Below are 13,821 nucleotides of genomic sequence, written 5' to 3'. Positions count from 1 at the left end.
ACTGTCACCCCCGGCACAGCCCCTGCCTGGGCCTCTGCGCCCTTCCTTCCGCTCCGCCCTGCTGTCCCGGGCTCTCCGGCCGGGCCTGCCCCGAGTGGCGGCGAGGCCGTCCCTCCAAGCCCAGCGCTGTGTTCGGGAGATAAAAACCAAGTGCTCTGAGCAGTAAGGAGTCGGCTGGGCACCGAGAGGCTGTGGCCCTCGGAGGCGGACGGGGCCGAAGGGGAGGCAGAGCCGTGCTCCTGAGGACGCCTGCCAGAGGCGGTGCCGGCCGTGACCAGGCCCTGAGCGGCTCCCTGCGGCTCCCAGGCCGGGGCCACGGTGGCGGGCCTGGGCTGGCTCTCCCCTGCCTCCTCCGAGTGCGTCAACATGCCCTGGGCTGGGTCCCCCGCAGACGCCGGAGCCGGCCTGTCATTGGGACAGACCGCAGGCGTGAGGCCGGGCAGGGCTGGCAACGGGGGGAACGGAGCTGCCAAGAGCTGGGGAGGGCACTGCAGGATTCCGCCGACGTGGCAGGGCGGAGCGGAGGGGGTGCCAGGGCCTAGGTCCCGGCCTCCAGCGCCGCAGCTGGGTCCGGGAGACCAGGTTCCGTAAACTCACCGCCTTCCCGGAGCCTGCCTTCCCCCCGCGGCCGCAGGCCGTGCCCGCCAGCCCTCGCCCTGCAGGGCCAGGCCAGCGCGCGACAGGCTTGTGCAAGGCCCTGGGGTGGGCCACTCGCCTCGGCTCGCCTCCCCCACCCCCTGCCCAGCGCTCTGACGTTCCCAGGGGCCCACATATGGAAACGGTTTAGCCGCTCTGAATGAGGCTTTGATGGAAGGCAGGTTAGCCTCACGGCACCCCGTGACCCGCCCTCCCCAGCGCCCTGCGCTCCCGCGTCCAGCCTGCCCCTGGCCGGCCGCTCACTGAGCCCCTGGGCCGGGCGCTGCTGCAGACGGAGCTCGAACCCGGGCTGCTCCGGGAGACCCCAAGGCCGGCACAGCTCTCCAGAGCCCCGGGCCCTGTCTGTTCGGAGCTGGCCCCCCACCGCTGCCTTCCCCGCTGCAGACTTCGCCCCAGAACCAGGCCTCAAACTGACAGCCAGGACGCCGCCCCGCCCAGCGCAGGGACACGCTGTGGGCGCAGGGTAACAAGAACGGGGTCGCTCGGGAGAAGGAACTGGCCGGGGTCAAAGCAGCAGGAGCAGCCCCCGGCGGACCCGTCTCCAACCGGCAGGACCCACTTAGAGGTCAAAGCCCGAGGCGAGAGGCCCCGGCTGGGCGGCTTCACGCTGGCTGCCGCGGCGAGGCCAAGGCGAGGCCCTCAGGACCGCGTGGCTCAGTGGCCTCCCTCTGAACCGGGGCACGTGGGTAAACACGATGAAAGACCTTCCCTGAGGCTGGCTTCACCCTCCCTTTCCCGGCCAGGAAGGCCCTCGGGCACAGAGCCTGCTGGTAAGAATGGGAGACACCAGAGATTCCAGGGCCTGTGCCCACGGAGGGGCCTCCAGGGGCCGCTTCCCTGGGCCCCACACACCACAAGGCGCGTGGGCAGGAGCCCGCACCCAGGGCACCCGGCTCGGGCCCCAGAGCTCCCAGCCCACCAGACAGCGGAAGCAGCACAGGCCCCAGCAGGCGGGGCACCCTCCCTGCAGGGTGCATGATGGCTGGGATCCGGCTGCCCGCAGCCGCTCGCAGGCCTCCTCTGCGTCAGCTCTGAGCCTCCGCTGCCCCACGGGTAAAACGAGCGGCGAGTAACAACAGCCCCTCGTGGGTCGTCGAGACCAAGAACAAGGCCTGGTCCTCGGCCCGGGCTCTCAGCATGGCCAGCGCCACTGACGGGGCTGCACTCTGTGCTTCCCGCCGCGCCCAGGTTAAAGCCGAACCCCTCGCATGGCCTGCGAGGCCCGGCACAAGCTGGCCCCTGCCCGCTCCGTCCGAGGCCGGCCACACGCTCCCCGCAGCCTCTGCCCGCCTCTCTGCCCACACCGCGTCACCCGGCCGCAGGGTCCGTGCCCCGCCGGCCCTCCTGCCAGGAACGCACTGTCCCCGATCTATCAAGTCCTTCTTGTCCTTTCAATCTTAGCTCAAAATCACCTCCCTAAGCAGGGCCTCTCCATTACTCTCCAACCCATCACCCCGTTTACTTTTTTTTGTTAACCCTCACCCAAGGATATTTTCCCCATTGCTTTCTTGGAGAGTGGAAGGGAGGGAGGTGAAGAGGGGAGAAAGAGAGAGAAAGACAAACATCGACTGGCTGCCTTCCACGCTTATCCTGACTAGGACTGGGGCGTGAATCTGCCACCCAGGTGCGTGCCCACGCCTGGGAATCGAACCCGAGACCCTTAGGTGTGCAGGCTGATGCTCTGACCACTGAGAGGCACAGCCAGGGCTTGAAATCTCACTCGTTACCTGACTCCTATAGACAGGACGTTCCGTGAGAGCAAGGCCCCTCTGCCTGGGCCGCCGTGCGGGGGCCAGCACTCTGGAGGCGCCCCATCAATACTCAGGGACTAACTGCACTCCCTGGGAGGCGGGGGATGGAGAAAATGCCTTCCCACCAGGAACCCTTCAGGCCGGGGTTGAGAAGGCCCCCATCCCGGCTCCCCTCTCTTCTCCGTGCCAGCGGAGGGCTGGCCTGGGCCCAGGAGCAGCCCGCGGCCTCTCCCGCCCGCCTTCCCCAGGGTGCTGAGAACTGAAGGCTCAGGAAGAGGAATCTTGAGCCGTGGCCAAGACCGGCATGTGAACTGGATCTAGGCGATCACCCCGCACAGCCCGCCTTCTACCGATGCCAGGGAACCGCAGAGGTGGGGCATTTGCCCAAGGCCACGTGCCCGGGGAAGACGGTGCCACACCAGCCCCGGGGGCGGGAGCTCTCCGAGGAGGAGCCCGGGTGAGAAGAGGCGGGAAGGGAGCCGTGGCTGTCACTGCTGGGCCCTCGCATCGGCGGCACCGACCTGGGTGGTCACTGTCCAGGACAGTGGCCGTCCCAGCTTCTCTCTCGGCCGCAGCAGGACCAGGGGACTCGCTGTGGGGTGACGGGCCCTCCGGCCTCTCTACTGGAGAACCCCAAAGGGCGGCTTCTGTGGCCGCTGTCACCGCCCTAGGCCCCATCCTGGGGGACCACAGACAGTGGGGCTTAGGCTAAGGCAGTGGTCGGCAAACTGCGGCTCTTTGGCCCCTTGAGTGTGGCTCTTCCACAGAATACCATGGCCTGGGCGAGTCTAGGTTGAAGAAGTGGTGTTAGAAGAAGTTTACGTTGAAAAAATGTGGCTCTCCAAAGAAATGTCAATCGTTGTCCTGTTGACATTTGGCTCTGTGGACGAATGGGTTTGCCGACCACTGGGCTAAGGCTCGCTGGGCTCCAGATCCAGGACTGCCTCTGGTTTCCTCCCAGGCCTAGCAGGAGGTTCTAGGGACATGGGCATGTGCTCCCAGAACTCGGCACCTGCTGACCAGCTCCCAACCACCTGGGCAGCCTGCAAGGCCTCTCGGCAGAGGGCTTGCCACTGCCCGGCAACCGCCCCACCCAGCACCTGCAGACGTTTCTGGGCTCTTTCCAAAATGGCTGCCCTCCCGGGGCCTCCCTGCCCCTGGCTCTCCTGCAGCACTGGCTCCGGCAGCCTTGGCCTTCCAGGAACCACCTTGGCTGGCAGGCTCGGCTCCCGCTGGCCCGGGCCATCCGAACGCCAGGGCACCGAGCCCAGCGTGGCCGCCCGGCCAGGCCGGTGGGTCACGGGGGCACCGGGGCCGCCAGCGGCTCCTCGAACCTGCAGGTGCCAACAAGCAGCACCCGCCCGGCTCACTCAGAATAAGCAGGGGCCCTCTCAGAAAGTCACACAGCGTGTGGGTCTGCTCGGCTCCGAGTCTGGTTCTCGGAGTCGAGGGCGCCTGCCCTGCGGAAGGAAGCACACGGGCCTCTCGGGAGCCGGCCTGGAGGAGCAGCGGGAGCACTGGGGTCAGGAGGCCACCACGTGACCCTAGGAGTAAGGGCCTCTCTCTGGGGAGTCAGAAAGTGCTGTGAGAAGCAGAGCGACGCAGGAATGCAGGGGTCACGCCGGCCCCTCCGCCCTCCAGTCGGCCCACAGGGAGGCCCCAGAGATGGTGAGCGGCTGCGAGGTCCCCCAGGCCTCGGGGAGCACCCCTGTGCCCTGCTGACAGTGGAGGGAGCACTAGGGGTGGGTGGGCAGGTGCATGGTGAAGACTAGGGTGCACGTCCCTTCCCTTTAGCCCACAAGGTGGAGAGGTTGGGCCGGGGTCAGGGATCAGGGCCGAGCAGTGGACAGCAGGGCAGACAGATGTCTGTTCTATAAGGTTCCAAGATTGGTTGTTGTTTTTTTTAATTATTATTATTTTATTGAATTTGAGAGAGAGAGAGGAAGGAAGAGAGAGAGATAGAAACATCAATGATGAAAGAAAATCATCGATTGGCTGGCTCCTGCAACACCTCCTACTGGGAATCAAGCCCGCAACCAGGCATATGCCCTTGACTGGAATCGAACCCTGGACCCTTCAGTCCGCAGGCCTACGCTCTATCCACTGAGCCAAACCAGCTGGGACTCAAGATCTTTCTTGATGTTTAGAGCCGGGTCATGAGACAAAGTCAGAGAGCTCACAACACAGCTATGCCATATCCAGCCCCCTCGCCCCCTCCACGGCCCGTGAGCTGCCCTGGGGTGGCAGTCAGGAAGGTAAAGAGAGGACGCCCTGAGCCCAAAGGGTCCCGATGGCTCCTCAGCCTGCCCTTCCTCAGTGCCTGACCCCTCTGACCCTCCCTAGAAGCAGAGGGGAGCAAGCCCCATCACAGAGCAGGCGAGCTCAGCAAACCCTCCGTACCTCGCCGGCCTCCAGCTCCAGAGAAGCTCCGTGGAGGAGGGAGTTCTCAGACCGCATGGCGACCCCTCAAAGCAGAGACAAGGTCACCAGGAGCCCACCTCCACTCTCCCCACTCCCCTGCCTGTTCCGCTCGACGCCCCACCTCCAGCTGGTATTGGCCTGGCTTCGGGGCAGCGATGGGGCCTGGATTTCCATAGCAGCCCCCAGACAAATGCTCGGGCCTGCCCTCCCTGGGCCCTCCAGCCCTCTGTGGCCCCACAAGGACACTGCAGGGGCCGGGGTCTGCCCCTCTCCCTCCAGAGTGCCCCCTCCGGAGCAGGCAGGGTGGGAGGAGGGACAGGCCCAGAGCCTGGTCTCCTGGAGTGTGATTTGAAGCAAATTAAAAAAAGAAAAAGGAGAAATGCGAGGTTAAAACGCCAAGAGGACTGGCAGAACCCACAAACCCAAATGCCACGTGTCTCCTCTGCGAAACGCTTGCACAACAAACCAACTGCCAAGCCAGAGGCCGGAGGGAGGCTCCGGCCCCAGAACTCCCTTTGGGGATAAGAACGACCCAGCCATGGCCCCCGGGGCCAAAGGAGAGCCTGTGAGCGGGCCCTGAGCAGACTGCCCGGGCCAGAGGCCCCAAGGTGAATCCTGGGACTTTTCCAGCCCCAGCACGGCGTCCGCAGATGAGTCACAGCTCCCCCTCCCCCCGGACTCCTCCAGCCTTTCGTCTGGTTAAATGGAGCAGGAGGCCACAGGTGACTTAGTGCTGAGGCACTGAGGCGGTCCCTCCTGCCAGGCTGGGCTGCACATGGCACCCTTTCCCCACCCACCTAAGCTGCTTCCTGACCTAAAAAATAAATAAAAAATAGGCTGCTGGGAAGGGAAGTGGGCAGAGGGCCTGGGTCCACAAGAAGGCCTGCCCAGCCCTCCGCCCGGGCACAGCAGGGCCCATGAGTGTTCCTGTGGCCGTGGTGCAAACCCTGTGCCTATGACACAACATGGGCTAGGAGGCTGAACTGCCCGCCGCACAGAGCATCCAGCGCCAGAGCCCCCCGGCAGTGGCATTGATGCCAATCCGCTCAGCAGCCCAGGCCTGCCTGGCCTGCCACTCTCACCCCGAGAGCACCACGAGCCCTCAGGCACCCCCGAGGCAGAGCCCGCCGAAGGGTTCCCGAAGGGGCCTCTTGGCTTTGCCAGCCACGCACGCACAGGGAGAGAATAAAAAGTCTGGGGAACGTGTGGGGTGTTAGGGTTTAAAGTTGCTCCCTCCCCCCCAGGCACCTCCCTGAAGGTGCAGGCACCTCGGGAGGGCTCCCGCGGGGTCAGTTTCTTGCCAGCCTCGAGGTTTGTGACTGGACGGGGAGCTCTGGGCCGCTATCTGCTGGCCTCAGCAGGACCTGGGGAGCAGGGTCGCCGGGAGGGTGGCTCCGGGCTGCCGGGCACAGACAGCTGCCTCAGCACAGAGGCCAGCGCGGCTCTGCCAGCCTGGTCCCCGGGGAGCCTGAAGGTGACCCAGCGGCCAGTGCAGGACAACAGCTCAAGTTGCTGCCCGGCCCAGCACTTTCCAGGACTGATGTCACTCTGGGAGGCCAGTGTGCCCCACTGGCAGGGGAGAAACCAGGCCAGGAGCCAGGGGGCACTTCCTCTCGGCAGGTGCCAGGAGCCTCGGCTGGCTGGCAGCGAGGGCTTTGCAGAGGGCCCCCTTCTGAGCCAGGAGAGCTTGCAAACCCCAGTCGGCCACTCGGACCAGCCGAAGCCGCCCTGTGGCTGCCCTGAGGGCATGGCTCTGGCCACCGGGACACCTTGCTCAGGCGGTTCATCTGTCTGCAGCTATCAAGCGCTTACTGTGTGCTGGGGCCTGGGTCTGGCTCTCCCTCGGGCGCCCGATGCCAGGGCCCGAAGCCAGCCCCGAGGCAGCCTGCCCAGCTGCAGACAGTCAGCTTCTATCTCGACTTTAATCCCCACCCAGGTCTGGGGCTGCAAGCAGGACGGGCAGTCTTCCCTGGCACGGCCTGCTCTGAGGTGCCCGTTGGGTCAGGAACCCTTGGCACACGGACCGAGCTGCCTGGTGCCTGGCTGGCCCTGGGCCAGCAGTCAGCGGGGTGGTCCCCGAGGAGGCAGGCAGCCTATGGACCCCAGACTCAGCAGCGCCTCTGCCTCCCCCACATCCCTCCCCCCGGATGGGCCAGGATGCCACAGTCCCATACAGAGAGGCCTCCCACGGCTGATGGCATTGAGGGGCCTGTCAGTGCCCCCGCGGCCCAGGGGCAGCCAGCAATGTCCGCTGCATACAGAGGGTTAGGGTCTTGGATGAACACCGTGGGGAACACTGGTGCCCAGGAGCCCCTTGCCCAGTCTGTTCACATTCCTGGACTCAGAAAGGCGCCCGGTAATCCTCTCCTGCTGGAGCCAACGCTCCTTCCCCAAGGCAGAGGAGGCAGCCAGGGTCAGCGGCGGGGGCAGCCACCGGCATTCATCATCCAGCTCAGGCCCCAGAGAGCAGCCCCAAAGCAGCCCCCAGCTCTGCCCCAGGACTCCTCGGTCAGGCAGGAGCTGGGGTGGGGCGCCACAAGGAGGGGCAGAAGGGCCTAGCACCCCCAGGGGCCCCAGCACGCCCTTCCTCCTCCCATCCACCCCCAGTTCTGCCCCAGGACTCCTCGGTCAGGCAGGAGCTGGGATGGGGCGCCACAAGGAGGGGCAGAGCGGCCGGCACCCCCAGGGGCCCCAGCACCCCGCCCTCTCCGGGTCCCTCCAGTCCACCCCCTCCGGTCCCAGTCCCCCACTGACCGGCACCTTCTGGCGGAGCAGCTTGCTGCGCACGCGGCCCCAGAGCCGGGCGCCCGTGTTGGGGGGCCGCTTGCTCCCCGGCTCCTCCAGCGGCTCCAGGCAGCAGCGCTGCAGCGGCTCGCACACCGCCTTCAGGCTGCAGTCGGGCTGGGGCAGGACGTCGGTCATGCCGGCCGGCGGCCGCAGACGGCGGACGCGGACAGCGGCTCGGGCTCCGGAGCGCGGGGAGCGCAGCGCGATGGATGGGAGCGTCCGCGTCCGAGTGCCGAGCGCTCAGCCCCCGGCGGCCGCGCAGTCACTGGCGCGGGGCCCGGGAGCGCATGGTGCGAGGCCAGGCTTTCTCCTCCCGTCCCTCCTCCCTCCGGGAGAGGAGCGGCCGCTGGGGAGCCCCGCTGGGGCCCTCTGCGCGCCTCCCGGTGCCCGGTCCCCGGTCCCAGCACCGAGTGCGGGAGCGCGCGCGCCACAGCCCGGCCGGAGCAAGGGCCGGGGAGTCCCCGCCTCCCCCGAGGAAGTGACTCAGGCGCTGGGGGCTGCCCCCTCCGAAAACCCAACCTCCCGGCTTTAACTCCCGGCAGGCCGGGCTCCTCCTCACCCACCCTGCCGCCGCTCCCGCCCCAGCCCCTGCCAAACAAAGTCTGACAAGCGGCTAAACACAGCCCGGTCCCCGCACGCTGGGTCCCCGTTAACCCCTTCCCCGCCCGGCTACTCCCTGGGCCCGGAGGTGAGGGGGCCTGGGCGGGGCCCGGAGGGGTGAGCGAGTGTGGGCAATCAAGAGCGGCTCTTTGTCCTGGAAAAGGAGCTGTGGCCCTGGAGGTCTGCATCCTTACCCCCAACTCCTGCCACAGGTGCCCCCTCAAACAGGGCCAGGCAGGCATAAGGAGGGTCCCTAGTGAGGAGGGAGGACTCTGTGGGCCCTCTCCTTGGACACGAGCAGAAGCCCAGGGCGACACTGGCCCCTGGTGCTCCTCCCACGGCCGCCCTTAACCACCAGGCCTGTGCCCGGGGCCAGAGAACCCTAAAGAGGCGTGTGCTGTGAGGGGCGCCCGCGGCTCTGTCTGTGCCGGTGCCATGGGAGCTAGCGATGTCCGGCCTTGCTTCTGGCCATCAGGCCGGTGAGTGTTTAGCCGAAGAGGGAGAAGGGATTCCGCGCGGTGGCCACACAAAGGGGATCGTTGGAAAAACTTCCCGTGCACGTCTTCCAGAGGGAGGAGAGAGGCCTGAGCTCAGAATGACGGGGCACAAACCCAGAGGCGTCCAGGCCACCGCGCCAGGGCAGCGCGAGGCCCAGGGTCGGAAGGAACCCCGTGTTTTCCTCGCTCCAACCATGAGCTGGGTCCCGTGCAAGGGGCTGCCAGGTATCTGAGTGCATTAAGTCTCAGGCCTTCTGTGATGTTGGTGCTCTCATTCCGGTTTAGTATCAATGAGACGGGTGTGTGTGTGTGTGTGTGTGTGTGTGTGTGTGTGTTAGAGGTAACGTTCCCCTGGGAGGCCATGCGGCTTTGGACGGAGTGCTCACAGCCACTGTGTCTCTTTGAGAGGCGGCTGGTTTTTGGATTTAGGAAAAAGAGCTGAGCCAGGGCATTTCGTGGTTACCCCGGGGCGGGCGGGCGGGCGGGCGGGTCAAGGGCACAGAACCAGCCCTCGGCCTCTGGGACACTCCTGCGGGGCGTCCACCAGCACACGGGCTGAGGTTTACCACCAGAGCCCACGGTGCCTGTGGAGACGGCAGAGAGCCAACCCGATCATGACGAGCCGCCCTTTCCTGAGAATGGCCTCTGCCACCGTCCCCACGCTGCCCTGCACCTGGGTCAGCTCACTCAGTGCTCCCCCAGCCTCAGTCAGTACCGGCGCTCCCGTTTTCCACGCCAGGAGAAGCTGAGCCACGGGTCCGAGGTCTGGCTGACCTCACCACTGTGACTGCCCTATGGCAGGACCTGGTCCTGCACTGGCTTCTGCCTGGCCGGTGGAGGCAGGGTCCTGGGCCCCGCTGGGCTCGGGGTGAGGTGGGAGAGGGACCTCCAGGGCACCCAGGCCAGCCCCATCTCCTCCAGCCCTCCACGCTCCACGCCGCTTCTGCACAGGGCCGACGGGCCAGGCTGCCAGGCTGCCCAGAGCCTCTTCACACCCGAACTCAAGGTGCCTAAAGCCACCGCAGCTAAGCGGGCTGAGCCACGTGGCCTTTCCTGCACCCCGAGGGTGAGGGAAAGAGCCTCACAGAGGCAGCCACACCCCCGTGTCTCCCCTGCCCGGCTGAGGCCCGAGCCCCCCTCCCTGCCCCACCCCTCACCTGCCTCTCCCAGGCCACCTGGGTGCCAGGCAGCTTCCTCACCCCCTCTGCCACAACACCCACTGGCCCCAGAAAGAATTCACCCATTTCTGCAGCCTCACTTCTTCATCCCATTCATTTCATTCAAGAGGCCCTGAATGAAGGTCTAGGTGCCCGAGCCTGGGGCAGGGGCTGTGGAATCACAGAAATCAAAAACCTGCGCGTGACAATGCTCGCAGCCCGAGAGAGGAGAGGAGACACGGGCTTACCCACCTCTCCGCAGGAGGCAGAGAGGCATCCGGGCACTTGGTACCTTAATTGCACATCTCTCCTTACATCTTTGCACATCTTTGCCCTCGAGAAACCCAGTCTTACGCTGTAAGAACAGCACAGGTGACGGGCCATGAACGTCTAGAGAAAGGAGAGAGAATGTCTAGCCAGAAGGAATCAGGGAAGGCTCTCTGGAGGAGGAGGGGCCGAGTGGCTTGAACTGTCGTGGGAAAAGGCCCCCTGGCCCGAGCTTTTCTCTGCGTCCCTCAGCTAACGCCTGCTGCCGGTTGTGTAACTGCTGACCACCGTCACCTGTGGCAGACACACGGTCAGTGCGCGGCACCTCCGGCCGGCAAACTTCAGAAACGGCCCCTCGCTGGCCTTCGGAGGCCTCTTCCCTCTATTTGGGTCACATTTCCCAGGATGCAGTTTGGGGGGAGGCTGTACAGGGTGTGCCTGCCCCCCCATCTGCAGGTGTGTGGGAGAAGGGGACAGACTAGATCCTGTTCCCAAAGCTCTCTGCCTGTCTGTCTTTGGAACCCCAGGCTCAACACTTGTCTGGGGAAGGCCAGTCCTGATTGGATGAAAGATGGCCAACTCGTCTCCATGGTGACATAAGCGCCTCGGCAGATGGGTAGCTGTCAGGAGGCTGTTCCCTGGGGCTGCCTGTCTTTCCCTTCCTCCCTGGGGGGCCGGGAGCTCGCTCTCCCCCAGGCCTGACTCAGCCCTTCCTGGAGTCGATGGTCTCGGAGCAGAGGCAATGGAGAGGGTGGGTTTGTACAAGACAAATGTGCCCAGCAAGTTCCTCAAAAGCAGCCGTCCAAGTTCTGGTCCCTCCGGCCCACCGGGGACCCTTCCTCATCTCTGCTGAACGGGCTGGGCTTGGGCTGTCCTGGCCACCCAGGAAGTGACCTCATCCCCTCTCCCCTCTCTGCACCCCTCCCATCCGGCCACACCTGGCAGGCCCCGCCTCCGAGGACATGCAAGGGCCCCCGTCCGCATAAACAGAGCCTGGGCGGGAAGGCCCACACGAACAGATGTCACTGCCTTTGGAATTAAAAACATTCCCAGCCGACGGTCCAGTCCTCTCCCGTCTCCTTCGCGGGCTCTCTGCCCGAGGAACGAGAGGGGCTGTGCCCCAGGAGAGGCCGGCGGGACCCGGGTTATCCCCAGGGAGGGGTATACACCTGGGGTGGCCGGGACCAGCCACCCAGCGCAGCTGTGACAGGTAAAATCAGGCTCACGTGGTCAGCAGGGGCATCACGGGAGTAAAAAAGGTCAGCAGGGAAGATGTGCAGCCTCAGACGTGTGGGTGGCAGAGGCGGGGATTGCCACCGGGCTGCCGGGAGACAGCTGGGGGTGGGGACGGCTTCCAGACCATCCTCCGGCCTGCGAACCCAGAGGGAAGGCTCTTCCTCAGAACCTCCTCCTTCCTGCTGGAATGACTTCATCCTCCCTCAGGCCCAGACCAGAGCCCTGATTCTCTGTCCCTGCCCCCGGTCAAATGACCCTGAGACCGGGAAAAGGGGTTTCTGAGCCACCAGCGAGGGCAAGGCCACAGGCACCCCAGTGAAGGTGGTCATGGGGGAAGGGAGCTGGGGGCCGGGCAGCCTGGGATCGCGCTGAGGATGAGCACTGGGAGGGATGGGGTCGGGGTCCGCCTGCGTGGAGCAGGCCCCGAGGGAGCAGGGCTGGGGGGCCAGGCGGTGGCGGAGGGCAAAGTGGGTCAGAGGCTGCGAGGGCTGCAGAGGGGGGCCCACGGTGGCTCCTGGCCGGAGACCAGCTCCGAGTCCACGCTGAGACAACAGCAGGGCGGCAGGCGGAGCAGGAGCGCCCAGAGGAACCGGACTGTAAGCTCCAGGTGAGCAGAAGGCGGCCTGGCCGCCAGGGAGCCTGGGCACAGTCCCGCCGGCCGGCCCCTGAGGGCCGGGCAGCTGCGTCCTCCCTCGGGGCTCCGTTTCCACGCCTGGTGTCCGAACAGGAGCTTGAACCAAACAGTCATCCTTCCTTTTTGTTAAAGCAAAAGACACACCCCACCTTTCTTTCCAAATGAAATCACTCGCCAAAGCCTCCCAACCAGGTAAACGCAGGGGCCCCGGCTGGGGCGGGGGACAGAGCCCCGTCTGCTCACCTCCTCTGCCCACCGCCCGGCCCTGGGCAGCTGCCGGGCCTCCCAGTGGTCCCAGCTCGGCAGGCGGACTCTGGGACCGGGGCCCTCCGTCCAGGGGGTGGGCCCTGAGCGTTTCCGGCGGACGGTTCTCACGAGAACCGTTGTCTCTCTGACCACGGCCATTGGCCACGAAGTCCCTCGGGGGGAGTGGGTGTGAGGGCTGGGAAGCTCAGGGGCTTTTTAGAGGACACTTCCGGTCAGAGTCCCGGACGAAAGGCGTGCCTTATCTCCACTGCTCTCTCTGCCCGGCTGGTGTGAGCCCCCTCAGCGGCCTTATCATGGGACGACACCTATCGCATCAGGTCAGCCTTCGGGGAGAAGGCTGAGCCTGGAGGCCAGCCCTTCCCCACTGTGCCCCCTGCCCACACCCCCGGTGCCACAGCAAAAGCTGGCAGCAGCGTGGGGCCACGGCAGACTCTGAGGCCCCACAGTGAGGAGCTGGCAGAGCCCAGGTAAGGTGTGCCCTCGGGCATTCAGTCCAGCCTCACCCTCCGCTGGGAAAATCCCTGCAATTCCTCTGCTAAGTCCTTTTCTCAAAGTTTTGTTTTTTTTTAAAAAAATCTCAGGTGGGGCATCCTTGGGGACCAGTGTGGTTTCTAGGAGGGTGAGCAGTCTGCCAGGGGCAGTCACCCGTGGGACTCGTGTCATATGCAGGCTCGAGAGGACGCACTTGAAGAGGTCACCCGAGGCCGCCCTGCCGTCAGTGTGGAGCTGGGAGGCACGGGGAGCCAGGAGCTGAGAGGCCAGCGCCCCTCCCGTGGTTGGAGAGGCTGCGTGCTCTCAGCCTGAATGAGTCATCCCCCAGGTGCTCCTGGGCCTCTCCGCCTGCCACCTACCCCTCAGAGGTAGGAGGTGGGAGGTGGGGGGCAGGGTAAAGCCAGCCTGCCAGTGGCATTCCCAAACGGGGCAGGAGGGGGAGAGGGAGCCCGGAGCCCCCATCTGCTTCCTATTGAATGCTTCCTGCCTGCAGAGCCCACTGGGCAGAGTCCGGCTCCCCAATCAGGAACACCTGGGAGGGCGCGGAGCAGGGGGAGTGGGGGCGGCGCTCCGGTGTGGGTTTGCTAAAGGCTCTGGAGAGCAGGAGGGCTCCCTCACCCTAGGGACCCGCGCCTGGCTCTCCCCCAGCCCGCTGCGAGCCTCCAGACCTGCCTTGAAGAGTGACAGCAGGTGGGCTGCCCGAGAACAAATGGCCTGAAGCAGCTGGGGTGGGCGGGGCCGGCAGGACAATGGCTCCAGTCACCAGGCCCTGGGGGAGGCAGGGTCTGAGGCTGGCAGGGGAACATCCTTCCCTCTTCCCCTTCCCCTTCCCCTTCCCCAGGGCCTCTGGGCTGGCACCCTGGTGGTGGCAGGAACCACGCGGGCCCCTCGGGGAGCAGCCAGGATATAAAGCACGAATCCCCTGGCAGTGCACATCTGGCCCAGGCTGGGGGAGGGGAGGGGTCCATCCACCAGGGAAGAGGCTGGAGAGTCCCAGCCACATGGCCGCTCCGGTGTGTGGGCAGGGGGCAGGCTGGGCCGGGAGGTGCGCTGCC

General features: G+C 65.7%; 1 protein-coding gene across 5 annotated transcripts in view; it reads right to left on the bottom strand.

Moving 5' to 3' along the window:
• Positions 1-13,821, bottom strand: part of ABR (ABR activator of RhoGEF and GTPase) — a 181,606-nt gene that overhangs the window by 13,658 nt on the left and 154,127 nt on the right. The window contains exon 1 of one of the 5 annotated variants that reach the window (XM_084862847.1): positions 7,590-7,942. The exons of the other annotated variants lie outside the window; for them this stretch is intronic. Coding sequence (XP_084718973.1) covers positions 7,590-7,751 — 162 coding nt within the window. The 5' untranslated portion in view covers positions 7,752-7,942. Of the gene's footprint in view, positions 1-7,589; positions 7,943-13,821 lie in introns of those variants that run through there. 5 annotated transcript variants of the gene reach the window in all.

This window comes from Pipistrellus hanaki (genome assembly GCF_964339955.1).
Source record: "Pipistrellus hanaki genome assembly, chromosome: 16".
Lineage (NCBI taxonomy): Eukaryota > Metazoa > Chordata > Mammalia > Chiroptera > Vespertilionidae > Pipistrellus > Pipistrellus hanaki.
The sequence above is the reverse complement of the archived record's forward strand: the minus strand, read 5'-3'. Positions and strand labels throughout refer to the sequence as shown.